A 13,988-nucleotide genomic window follows, 5' to 3' on the forward strand; every position below is an offset into this window, starting at 1 on the left:
AGTGGTACTTTTATTTTGAATATAAAGCTTAGATTAAGGGAGAGCAAAGACATTACAGGGAATTAGATGCCCATTCTGTTTTCCTCATCCCTGACCCTCCCATTCTGTATCTTCAGTACAGCAGCGCAGGTTAGTCTTTGGGAACTGCAAGTCAGGTTATAGGACTGCACGGCTTTTATTCACCGTCCTGTGTCACATGAAGTCCAGGGCTTGGCTGGTCTTCTGGCCCTTGCCGACAAGTCCTCATTTTGACATTTCTGTATTCTAGCCATACTGTATTCTAGCCAAGTCATTAGAGTTCTTCAGTTGAACCTGTGTTTACTCTCATACCTTCGAGGTGTACCTCCTACTTTGTTGCCCAAAGTAAGGCAGAATTGGGGGTCTTTCTGCTTCCATTGTATCCTGTACATATACTTGCCCTGTTTTTTGTTTTTTAAAGTAGGTTCATAAAGGATGGGGACCTATTTTGTTCATTTACATGTCCTGTTTATTCCTGTGGACTGTGAACTCCTTGAAAGTAGGTATTTTTGTCCTAGTCCTTTTTTTTTTTTTTTTTGAGATGGAGTCTCACTTTGTTGCCCAGGCTGGAGTGCAGCGGCACGATATCGGCTCATTGCAACCTCTGCCTCCCGGGTTCAAGCGATTCTTCTGCCTCAGCCTCCCGATTAGCTGGGATTACAGGCACGCACCACCACACCCAGCTAATTTTTTATATTTTTGGTAGAGACAGGGTTTCACCATGTTGGCTAGGCTGGTCTCAAACTTCTGACCTCAAGTGATCCACCTGCCTCGGCCTCCCAAAGTGCTGGGATTAGAGGCATGAGCCACTGTGGCCGGCCTGTCCTAGTCTTTATATGCCCATATATTTGAGTCCTCCTTGACTAGGTTCCCAGAGAATTGGTGCTTGGCTTGCCTGGACACAGAATAAACGTTTATTGATAAATAAATGTTGTGCCCACAATGACTTGCCTCATAAATTTTTAGTAGTCAGTATCCTCCCACAGTAGACTCTTGTAACTACAAGAATATTTTTTTGTCGATGTTGCACGTAGAGTTTCCTGTAAAATGGCTTCCAAGATATTTTTCATTTCTAGTAAAGAGTCTATGAGTTGATTTTTAAATAGTATTATGTCTACCTTATATGGTAGGTAAGAGATAGCCCTTTGTTTTCCTCAGGAAGTTTTAATTATATGATCTCCTTGTAGAAGTAAAGGAAACTCTGGAGCTTCCTGTGTGGCTGTGAATGTGTAATTAGCTTTGGGCAGGGCTCCCAGAGCTGTGAACCCTGTCCTGAGGAGCACTGGGACATTCTAGTGAGCGTTCAGGCCACCCAGATTGCAGCCTTGTAAATGAAGGGTTTATTTCTCTAATGAGAGTGGTTTGTGTCTTCACCCAAATAATATTTTAATATTAAATTATGGCAAATGTTTTAAATTTAAAAGTAGATATATATATAAATTAGTATGATTTTTAAAATAATTTCAATAATTGTTTAAAAAAGTAATTTTAATACATGTCAGTAATTTATTTTAGACTCAAGGGGTACACGCACAGGTTTGTTGCATGGGTATGTTGCACGATGCTGAGGTTTGGGGTATGGATCCCGTCACCCAGGTAGTGAGCATAGTTTTTCAACTCATGCCCATCCCTCATTCCCTTCTTCCAATTAGTATGATCACAACTAAGAATTTTACTTTTACAGCTCTAATTTAATACATATTGATCTAGACCTGGCAATAAATATTCTGCTCTAAGAAAGGTTTTATGTTAAATAACATGGTAGTTAGTCCCTTCAAAATAAAAAATGTTGATTAAGAATACCAGCACGGTCCCGGCGCGGTGGCTCACGCTTGTAATCTCAGCACTTTGGGAGGCCGAGGGCGGATCATCTGAGGTCAGGAGTTCGAGACCAGCCTGGCCAACATGGTGAAACCTGTCTCTACTAAAAATACAAAAATTAGCCACGTGTGGTGGCAGGTGCCTATAATCCCACCTACTCGGGAGGCTGAGGGAGGAGAATCACTTGAACCCGGGAGGCAGATGTTGCAGTGAGCCGAGATCGTGCCGTCGCACTCCAGACTGGGGGAGAAGAGCAAGACTTCATCTCAAAAACAGAAGATATACCAGCACTGATGACAACATTGGACAAGTAGACAAATCTAGAAGGGGCAGGTTGAGCTGTGTAGTTTTAGTGTTGTTATGGTTTGTTTATATGTTGTGAAATATTCATTGAGATCAAAATCGGGCATTCCTAACTTGTGTTATGTGTATATTGGAGGCCATATGGAGTGGCAGAAGTGAAGTGAGGTTTGAATTCAGACCGTTGTTCCTCAAGAATGAATTGACCTGGAGAGAATTACTTGCAATCTCTGATCCTTAGTTCCTTCATCTAGACATACCCACCTGGGATCATGTGAGGATCCAGTGAACTGCACAAGGTACCGCACAGGACATGGTGCTTGCTGCCTGGGAGAGGCTCAAGGCCTTCAGTGCCTTTCCCTGTTATTTTTGGGAGCAGTGCATCTATTTTGGTGTTTTTAAGAAACACTGTTTGACAAATACATGAGGCATACTTCATGGACTATTGTTGTTTCAGATTATTCTTAGAACACAGAGGCAGGATCCACAATGTTTTTATGAGGAGAGCTACTTTTTATTCCCCCAAACCTTGACTTTCCTGGACTAGAGGTCTCAGTGATGTGTGCTGATGTGACACCCTTGAGCAAAGTTGGAGAAGAGAGAGTGGTAATTTCCACCACTTCCCCTTCTCCAAGACACTGGAAGTGCTGTGAACTGTGCTCCTTCGCTCCTCTGCTCTGTAATCTCTGCCTGGAGGGCTCTAGAGGGGCTCTAGGGAGGAGTGTCAGCCAGTGATTCCTCCCTCTCGACCAGGTAGGGACCCAGGATCTTCTGGTGAATTCTAATTTGTTTTTTTATGAGCCTGAGGGTCATTTAAGGAATTTGTGGAAGCATTTGTGATTGTCTCAGTGGTTGGTGGGTGCTATAGGCATTTATTTAATAGGTAGGGCCCATGGAATTCAAGGCTTAGTGTGGTGACAGTTCTGTAAAATAGAACTTTTCCTATGATCTGCACAGCTTTAGAATATCTTTTTTTTTTTTTTTCTGAGACCAAATCTTACTCTGTCACCCAGGACAGAGTGTAGTGGTGTGATCCCAGCTCACTGCAACCCGGGTTCAAGCGATTGTCCTGCCTCAGCCTCCCAAGTAGCTGGAATTAAGAGATGTGCCACCACGCTCGGCTAATTTTTGTATTTTTAGTAGAGGCGGAGTTTCACCATGTTGACCAGGCTGTTGTCGAACTCCTGACCTCAGGGGATCCATCCACCTCGGCCTCCCAAAGTGCTGGGATTACAAGCATGAGCCACTGCGCCTGGCCTAGAATATCTTGCTGAATAATTTATGTAGATAGAAAAAAACTGTTTAAGGCCGAACCTATAACTGAAATCCATTTTACATAAAGGGTTTTTTTAAATGTAATTTTAGTAGAAATGGAAATTTCAGGAAATGGAATTAGTCTAGACTTTGAAGGGAAATTATCTCATTTTGTTCTTAGTTTTATTAAGTGTATTACTAGTCTTGGTTCTCTCAAGAAACAGAACCGATAGCATATATATATATATATATATGGCTCCAGTAGGACAGAGAGAGAGAGATGTTTATATATATAGTATATTTAACTATATTTAATCAATATATATGATTGTGTCATTCGCATCCTATTGGTTCTGTTTCTCTGGAGAAAATATAAGTATTCACTAGTTGCCCTTTATCTATGGTTTTGCTTTCCATGCTTTGAGTACCTCGTGGTCGACCAAGGTCTGAAAATATTGAATGGAAAAATTCCTGAAACAAACAGTTGGTAAGTTTTAAATTGTGGACTGTTCTGAATGACATGATGAAGTCTTGTGCGGTCTCACTGTCACACCTGGAAGATGAGTCCTCACTTTGTCCGATGTATCCATGCTGTGTGTGCTGCCTGCCCATTAGTCCCTTAGTCTTGGTTATCAGATTAACTGTCTGGTATCACAGTGCTTGTAACCCTTATTTCACTTAATAATGGACCCACAGTGCAGGAGTAGTGATGCTAGCATATTGTATTATTGTTTACTTTATTATTAGTTATTGTTGTTAATCTCCTACTGTGCCTAATTTATCAACTTAACTTTATCATAGGTGGTATGTATACATGGTCCCCAACTTACTGTGGTTCGACCTAAGATTTTTCAACTTTATGATGGCGTGAAACTGTCACATTTTTAATGTAATGTATAATATTCAATAAATTACATGAGGTGTTCAATACTTTATTATAAAATAGGCTTCATGTTAGATGATTTTTGTCCACCTATAGGTTAATGTAAGTGGTCTGAGCATGTTTAAGATAGGCTAGGCTAAGCTATGACGTTCAGTAGGTAAAGTGTATTAAATGCATTTTTGACTCATGATATTTTCAACTTACGATATTTTTATTCCATCATAAGTTGAGCAGCGTCTTTATGTATAGGCAAAAACATAGTATATATGGAGTTGGGCAATATCTGCATTTTTAGGCATCCATAGGGGTTCTTGAAACATATCCCCCTTGGATAAAGGGGAAGCATTCTATATATAACAAGATCCTTATTAAAGGAATTGGCTCATGCAATTATGGAGGCTGAGAAGTCCCAAGATCTGCAGTTGGCCAGCTAGAGATCCAGGAAAGCTGATGGTGTCATTCTGATCTGGCTCTGAAGGCCTGAAAACCAGGAGAGCCACCGATGTAAGTTTCTGTCTGAAATCCAGCAGGCTTTAGACCCAAGGAAAACCAATGTTTGTTTCAGTTTGAGTCAGACGGCAAGCAGAGATGTCCCAGCTCAGCAGTCAGGTGGGAGGGGCTCCCTCTTACTTAGCCTTCTTGTTCTATTCAGGTCTACAGTTGATGAGATGAGGCCCACCCACATTAGGGAAGTTAATCTGCTTTAGACAGTCCACTGAATAAAACGTTAATTTCATCCAGAAACACCCTCACAGAAACACCCAGAGTAATATTTGACCAAATGTCTGGGCACCCCATGATGCAGTCAGATTGACACATAAATTAACCATCACACTAAGAGTGATTCACCTTTTTAGATAAATGAAGAATCAATCACATTATTGATAGCATTCATGATAGGTAGTGTGGTATCTGAGTTGCCAAAATGACATACCCAAATGAAGAGTATTTGTAGCTGTGAAATTCAGTGATTCAACTTAGAGATGTGGATTTCTGACCATTTTAGTCCTAATATAGTCCTGCCTGAAAATTTACATATTGAAATTTATATTTATTTTATTAAAAATTGTTTTTATATTATAGTTGCTGTGTTAAGTAGATATTTTTGGAATATATATGTAATAAGTTATTTCTGAATTTTATTTCAGGATAGTAAAGGTATATTTTCAATAGTTTTTAAAGAACGGGGGTGAGGCATGGTGGTTCACACTTGTAATCCCAGCTATTCGGGAGGCTGAGGTGGCAGGATCCATTGAGCTTGGAAGGTCAAGACTGCAGTGAGCCGTGACTGCACCACTGCACTCCAGCATGGGTGACAGAGTAAGACCCTGTCTCAAAAAAACGGTGAACAGGGGGTATTTGGGTCTGATATGGCTAAGAACCAGCGGTCTAAGTGATCTCAAGCTGCCAGCCTCCTTGAACAGTCTGCATCTCAGCATCTTTAAAGCTTTGACTGTGTTTCTTTTCTCCTCTTGGACCTCTGCAAAACCATAATCTTTCTCTTTATCACATATTTTACAGCATTGGGATATATTTTCCAGAAGTCCTTGTTCAACTTACAATGTTTTTATTTCATCATAAGTTTAGGAAAAACTTATGTTTTTTTTTTTAATTTTAGCTCTATTGATATGTAATTTATGTGTCATACAATGCACTTATTTAAAGTGTAAAACTTAGTGGTTTTCAATATATTCACAGGATTGTGCAACTATCACCGTGATCTAATGTTAGAACTTTGCATGTCTACAAAAAGAAACCCTGTATCCATTAGTAGCCAGCCTCTATACTCCCTACCCCAACCCCTGGCAATCACTTATATTCTTTTTATCTCTATGGATTTGTTTCTGCTAGATAATTTATATAAATGGAATCATATAATACATGGTCCTTTGTGGCCTTCCAGTTTTTTTGTTCTTTATTTAAAAAAAAAAAAACAAGATACATGTGCAGAACATGCAGGTTTGTTACATAGGTATACATGTGCCATGGTGGTTTGCTGCACCTATTGACCCATCCTCTAAGTTCTCTCCCCTCGTTCCCCACCCCACAACAGGCCCTGGTGTGTGTTGTTCCCTTCTCTGTGTCCTTGTATTCTCATTTTTCACCTCCACTTATGAGCAAGAACATGCAGTGTTTGGTTTTCTGTTCCTGTGTTTGCTGAGGATGATGGCTTCCAGCTTCATCCATGTCCCTCCAAAGGACATGATCTCATTCCTTCTTATGGCTGCATAGTATTCCATGGTGTATATGTACCACATTTTCTTCATCCAGTGTATCATTGATGGGCATTTGGGTTGGTTCCATGTCTTTGCTATTGTAAACAGTGCTGCAATAAACATACCGTGTGCATGTATCTTTATAGTGGAACGATTTGTATTCCTTTGAGTATATACGCAATAATGGGATTGCTGGGGTATTTCTGGTTCTAGATCCTTGAGGAATCGCATTACTGTCTTCCACAATGGTTGAAGTAATTTACATTTCCACCAACAGTGTAAAAGCATTCCTATTTCTCCACAACCTTGCCAGCATCTGCTGTTTCTTGACTTTTTAATCATTGCAATTCTGACTGGCATGAGATGTTATCTCATTGTGGTTTTGATTTGCATTTCTCAGATGATCAGTAATGTTGATATATAGACCAATAGAACAGAACAGTGATGTTGATATATAGACCAATGGAACAGAACAGAGACCTCAGAAATAACACCACACATCTACAACCAGCTGATCTTCGACAAACCTGACAAAAATAAGCAATAGGGAAAGGATCTTGTATTCATTAAATGGTACTGGGAAAACTGGGTAGCTGTATGCAGAAAACTGAAACTGGACCCCTTCCTTACACCTTATAAAAAATTAACTCAAGCTGGATTAAAGACTTAAATGTAAAACCCAAAACCATAAAAATCCTAGAAGAAAACCTAGGCAATACCATTCAGGACATAGGCATGGGCAAAGACTTCCATGACAGAAACACCAAAAGCAATTGCAACAAAAACCAAAATTGACAAATGGGATCTAAGTAAACTAAAGAGCTTTTCTGCACAGCAAAAGAAACTATCATCAGAGCAAACAGGCAACCTACAGAATGGGAGAAACTTTTGCAATCTCCCCATCTAACAAAGGTCTAATATCCAGAATTTACAAGTAACTTAAACAAATTTACAAGAAGAAAACAACCCCATCAAAAATTGGGCAAAGGGTATGAACAGACACTTCTCAAAAGAAGACATTTACGTGGTCTTCTTTTATTTGGTACAGATGCTCCTTTATTTAACGTGGGGTTACATCCTATAAACCCCTCGTAAGTTGACAATGTCATGAGTTGAAAATACGTTTATTATACCTAACATACTGAACATCATAGCTTAGCCTAACCTACCTTAAACATGGTCGGAACACTTAAATTAGTCTACAGTTAGACAGAATCATCTAACACAAAGCCTATTTTATAATAAAGTGTTGAATATCTTATGTAATTTATTGAGTACAGTACTGACAGTGAAAAACAGAATGGTTGTATGGGTACTCTAAAGTATGGTTTCTAAAGGTTTATTGCTTTCACATCATTGTAAAGTTGAAACATTGTAAAGTTTAAAAATAGTAAGTCGGGGTCATCTATGTATTGTTTTCAAGGTTCACCCATATTATAAGATATATCAGAGCCAGGCACGGTGCTCACGCCTATAATCCCAGCACTTTGAGAGGCTGAGGCGAGTGGATCACGAGGTCAGGAGATCGAGACCATCCTGGCTAACACGGTGAAACCCTGTCTCTACTAAAAATACAAAAAATTAGCCGGGCATGATGGTGGGCGCCTGTAGTCCCAACTACTCAGAAGGCTGAGGCAGGAGAATGGTGTGAACCCGGGAGGCGGAGCTTGCAGTGAGCCAAGATAGTGCCACTGCACTCCAGCCTGGGTGACAGAGCGAGACTCCGTCTCAAAAAAAAAAAAAAAAATTTTTTTTCAACTTTTCTGTAGTGACATCTAGCTTTCAAACAGTTTTATCACATGGTAAAATTCTTTGAAGACAAATTTCTAAAGCGCTTCCTTCCAGTTATGTTCTCAGTGTAATGCCATTTTTTCCCACAGATTTGCTTGTAAATGCATCACGAAGAGGCAGCCCAGAATGAAGAAAGCAAGCAGGAGTGTTGGCTCAGTGCCTAAAGTGTCTGCAATAAGTAAAACGCAAACAGCAGAAAAAATTAAACCTGAAAACAGCTCTTCAGCATCTACAGGAGGCAAACTTGTAAAACCTGGAACAGCAGCATCATTGTCAAAGGTATTCATGTGATGTTTGAATACATGATGGGTTTTTGGAGGACTGAATTTAAATATGATGTTTAATATATTAAACGAGCATTCTTAGGGGTGTGCCCTCTTCTGGTGCTGGGAACACTTGGCCTTTGAAGAGAGCTTACAGTGGGGTGGACCTAATTGCTGTTTTTGGTCTGTCTTTTTGAATGAAACCAGACAATAGGCTTGTTCATGAAACAATAATTGAGCACCTGCCTTGTGCAGGATGCTGTGATTGTGTGAGCTGGAGGTACAGTCTGCCTTCAGGGAGCTTGTGGAGGAAAGGATGGAGGCAAGGCACAAACATGAATAATGAAAATACCCAGGGAGAATGTCAGATACCCTGGGAGAGCAGTAAAGCATTGTGAACAGTTTCAGATAAGTAAATATTGTTTCAAGCCTGGGAAGGTTTTATGAAAAGGTCGTGTGAGCCAAGTCTGGCAGTCCTGTGACCCCTAGACAGGTGTTTTTATCTGCCTGTCTCCCTCACTGTCACCACCACAAATTGCTGTTCTTCTTCTGGCAGCTGGTCCACGATGATGATGATGATTATTATTATGCCATTTTTTAAAAAAGAGATGAGATATTATTCTTATTATTACTATTACCATTTTTTTTTTTAATAGATGAGATCTGTGTTGCCCAGGCTGGTCTCCTGGGTTCAGTGGATCCTCCTGCCTCAGCCTCTCGAGTAGCTGGACTAGGGGTGTGCGTATGCATGCACAACTGGAAACATGATCTGTTCATTCCAGGCAGGGCCCTGATAGATCATGGCTTAATTATTTTAAGAAGGAACTCAGGAACAGCCGATGAGGAACTTCCTTATATGTGTAGAAAGATCTAACAGGAAATGCTGGTTTTTCTATTCTAAGGTTGTTGGAACTGAACCCAGGCTTATTCCCTTGGCTCGGAGATGCACACAGATTTTCTCCTAGCTGTGGCCCTGAGGAATTGTTAGGTATCATTCTGTGACCTGGAGGATGGTGCCAGGAATAGACCCTTGCCCAGCTTCCATTGTCTCAGTGAACACACTGAATCATTTTGTTGGTGGCAGTGCTGCTGCTTTTTGGTGTAAGGTGGCATTTTCTGACCTAACTGGTTATTCAGTTGCTGGGGCTCTCTTTGGCATGGAGTGCCTGTGTGACTAGGTGACCTGTTATTTATGTGACTGGAAGAACAGGTTGAAATGTTGGCATTAGATGTGCACTGCTGCCTTCCTTCTGTGGCCTCTTCGTCAGAGGCAGGCAGTGTCTTTGGAGGTTTACTATGGAATGTGCACTGAGCAGGCATGTTACACCTTCTGAGTCTTGGACCTGGAGTTGCTGGGAATTTGGTCTTGAACAGTGAGTACTTTTCCACTGTAAAGCAAAACTGTACACTTACTCTTGCCAGCACATGCCAGCTGTCCATAGCTTTGGCTCTGCTGCGTTAACAAGTTTAAATAGGGTGTGTGTGTGTGTGTGTGTGTGTGTGTGTGTAGCAGGAAGGTCAGGGCAGAGGTAAAACTATTTGGCAACACTTTTCCTGGAGTGGAGCAATTGCCTTCACTTAAGAGAGGGGAAGGAAAAAGTCATTAAATGGAGATTAAAGTAAAAACAGAGAAGGAAAGAAGAAAATAGTGGGAAAAAAAATGGAAAACATTGAAGGGCTTTGAGACCCCACAGTGTTATTTTATTTTTCTAACTTTTTTTTTTCCTGTGCTTCTCTGGCACCTAGATACTTCCTACAATTTGAATTCCTTTAACTGTCATGGAGCATTGATGATTAACCAGATGAATGAAGTGTTTGGCTTAATTATTGAGACAGCATGTGCACACACCCATTCATTTATGGACACCCACACCTGTGTGTCTGTCACTGCACAATATTCTCATGACTCTCTTCTTGTAGTGACAGGATACAGGATATGCATTTCTTCACCTCTCATTTCAAGTATTGTTTGAGGCTAGATGTAGTTGAGGGTTAAGGGGAAGGACTCTTTTGATCCAGGACACTTCACTGCTGGTTGGAGCTTTTGTAAATACAAAACACTACTGCTGCTCACAGTGAGTTTTGGAGACATTATTCCCACTTCTGTCAGGAGCTGTGTCACTGGGCTTGCAGCCTTTGTATGCTTAATTCTCCTTTGTCACAGTCAGTGGAGAGGATTATTTTCCATGTAGAGAGGGTTTCCTGCATGCCTACACTTTGCAGGGTTCACTTACTGTTCAGGTGTTCATGATTAGTTCTTTTGAAGTAATATACTTTTCCATTATACTGATGATAATTTTTTCTAAAAATTAGAGACATGAATTAATAAGCTTCAGTTAGAATCTATAATTGATAACTCTCCATGATTATTTGTGGTCATACAGTGTAAACGTTTGTTAATTGTATGAACAATCCTCCTCGGAAACTTGAAAGGTAAAATTTGATAACAAATCTTCAAATTTGAGAGAAAGATGCATGTGAAACTTGGGCTTGACCTAGAGAAGTATACGTACCTGGTTGTAGTATTTCATTATTTGTGTCCGGAATGCTTGTACCAAATTATTTGCATTTTGCATCAGTTACAAAGAGTAGGCTGAACATTTATTCCTTCATCAATTTCATGTTTTTAGACTTACCGATTGGGGGGTGTTTATGTGTGAGAATGCACATGCCTTTACAGAATTTTGTAGCAAAAATTAAAAGAAATAGGGAAAAATAGCAGAGAGCCTGCTAGTAGCTTAGGGTAAAAGGTATGTTGGAAAATGCAGAGTTGTGTTTTGTTTTGTTTTTACTTTTTTTGTTGAAGTAAAGCATACGTACAGCAAAGTCCACAAAACACAGGTGTTGAGTTTAGTGAATCATCACAAAATGAAACATACCCTGCAGTCACCACCTAGTTCAAGAAACAGAACATACGTGCCCCTCAGAAGCTTCCACCGTGCCTCTGCTTAATCATTGCCCTTCCTGTCCTCCCCCAAAGTAACTACCATTCTAACTTCTAGCACCAGAGATGATTTTTGCCAGTTTTTGATCTTTACAGGAATGTAGTCATACACTATGTTCTTTTTATGTGTGTCTGGTTTCTTATCTGTACTGTTGCATCTAGCAGCGGTCACTTCCTTTTCATTGCTGGTTAGTAATCCATGGGATGAATATACCACAGTTTGTTCATCTCTTCTGCTATTGGCAGACTTTTACTACTATTGGCAGACTTTTGGAGTTTCTTCTCTGTGGTTATGAGTATTGTTATGAACATTCTTATATGTGTGTATTAATACACATGTGCACCCATTTGTGTTGGTTCTAGAATGAGGAGTGAAATTACTGGACCATAGAGTATACCTATGTTCAGCTTTAATGTTATAGATAGAAGAAAATCATTTCTCAAGGTGATTACCAGTTTATACTCCTGGTTACTTCACATTTTCTCCTGTACTTAAATTGTTACTCCTTTCATGTTAAGCACTCACGGATGTATAAAAGGATGGAGCAGTGGCATTAATTTGCATCGTTACCAGTAAGATTGAATACCTTTTCATACAATCTTTTTTTTTTTTTTTTTTGAGATGGAGTTTCACTCTTGTTGCCCAGGCTGGAGTACAATGGCGCCATCTCCGCCTCCCGGGTTCAAGCGATTCTCCTGCCTCAGCCTCCGGAGTAGCTGGGATTACAGGCATGTGCCACCACGCCTGGCTAATTTTTTGTATTTTTAGTAGAGACGGGGTTTCTCCATGTTGGTCAGGCTGGTCTTGAACTCCCGACCTCAGGTGATCCGCCCACCTTGGCCTCCCAAAGTGCTGGAATTACAGGCATGAGCCAGTGCACCCGGCCTTATACATTCTTTTTATGTGCTCAGTGGACATTTAGACCCTCTTCTATGAAGTGCCTGTTCAAGTCACTTGCCCATTTTTCCGTTGTCTTTTTTTTTTCCAAACTTTTTTTTTTATTGTGGAAAAATACATACAACATTCATCACTTTGGCCTTTTAATTTTTAATTTTAATTTTTTAATTTTTTTAAGAGATGGAGTCTTACTCTGTTGCCTGCCCAGGCTGGAGTACAATGGCATGATCCTAGCTCACTGCAGCTTTGAACTCCTGGGCTCAGGTGATCTTCAGGGTTCACCCTCCTGAGTAGCTGGAATTACAGATGTGTGTCACCATACCCAGCTAATCAAAACAAAATTTTTTTTAGAGACAGGGTCTCACTTTTTTACCCTGGCTGGTCTCTAACTCCTTGGCTTCAAGTAATTCTCCTGTGACGGTGGGATTTTAGGTGTGAGCCACTGTGCCCAACCATCTTAACAATTTTTAAGTGTGCAGTTCAGTTCCGTTAAATACATTCACATTGTTGTGCAACCATCATCACCATCCATCTCCAGAACTTGTCATCTTGCTAAACTGAATCTCTGTACCCATTATGTAATGACTCCACATTCCCTCTTCTCTCCAGCGCCTGACAACCACCATTCTACTTTCTGTCTCTATGAATTTCACTGCTCTAGCTACCTTATATAAGTGGAATCATACACCACTTGTTTTGTGTCTGGCTTATTTAACTTAGCATCGTGCCCTCAAGGTTCATCCATGTTGTAGCATGTGTCAGAATTCCTTCCGTTTTTAAGGCTCAATAGTGTTCATTGTATGTATATACTATATTTTGTTTATCCATTCATCTCTCAGTGAACACTTGGGTTGCTTCCACCTTTTGGCTACTGTGGATAGTGCTGCTATGAATATGGGTGTACAAAGATCTCTTCAAGGCCCTGCTTTCAATTTTGGGGGGGGTATATACCCGTAGGTGGAATTGCTACATCATATGGCAAGTCCATTTTTAATTCTTTAAGGAACTGCCTATTGTTTCTCGCTGCTAGCAGCTACACCATTTGCAGTACATAAAGGTTCCAATTTTTTCGCGTCCTCTGCAATAGTTGTTAGTTTGTTTTTTGATAGTATCCATTCTATTGGGTGTGAGAGGGTACAGTGTCTTTTTGCGCTGATTTGTGGTTCTTTACCTCTTCTAGATGTGAGCCCTTTATCATTTATACGTGCTGCATGTATATTCCCCCACTCTGCCTTGCTTTCTCTCTCTTCTCTCCCCTCCCCTCCACTTCATAAAGGTATGATACCTTTAAAGGTATCTTCATGAACAGCAGTTATTTATTTTAATGTAGCCCAATTTATTAATCTTTTCTTCATGGGGTATGTGTGTCTGTGTGTGTATGTGAGTGTGTGTGTGTGTGTGTGTATGTACGTACGTGTATGTGTGTATGTGTTTTTGTTTAAGAAATCTTAACCCATCCCTAGGTCAAATGAAATAGTTGCCTATATTTTTTTCTTTTTCTTTTTGTAGAAACAAGGTCTCACTATGTTGCCCAGGCTTGTCTCAATCTCCTGATTGCAGGAGATCCTTCTGCCTCACCCTCCCAAAGCCTTGGGATTAC

At 40.3% G+C, this 13,988-nt stretch overlaps 1 protein-coding gene across 4 annotated transcripts in view; it reads left to right on the top strand.

Annotated features, from left to right (window-relative positions):
- The window catches only part of SPECC1L (sperm antigen with calponin homology and coiled-coil domains 1 like), a 145,313-nt gene that overhangs the window by 23,079 nt on the left and 108,246 nt on the right, over positions 1-13,988 (top strand). For 3 of the 4 annotated variants that reach the window (XM_055375170.1, XM_055375172.2, XM_055375171.2), the window contains exon 2: positions 8,373-8,562. In XM_055375170.1, coding sequence (XP_055231145.1) covers positions 8,410-8,562 — 153 coding nt within the window. In that variant the 5' untranslated portion in view covers positions 8,373-8,409. Of the gene's footprint in view, positions 1-3,785; positions 3,881-8,372; positions 8,563-13,988 lie in introns of those variants that run through there. The other variant, XM_055375173.2, reaches the window with a different exon arrangement.

Source organism: Gorilla gorilla, chromosome 23 (assembly GCF_029281585.2).
Source record: "Gorilla gorilla gorilla isolate KB3781 chromosome 23, NHGRI_mGorGor1-v2.1_pri, whole genome shotgun sequence".
NCBI classification, from domain to species: domain Eukaryota; kingdom Metazoa; phylum Chordata; class Mammalia; order Primates; family Hominidae; genus Gorilla; species Gorilla gorilla.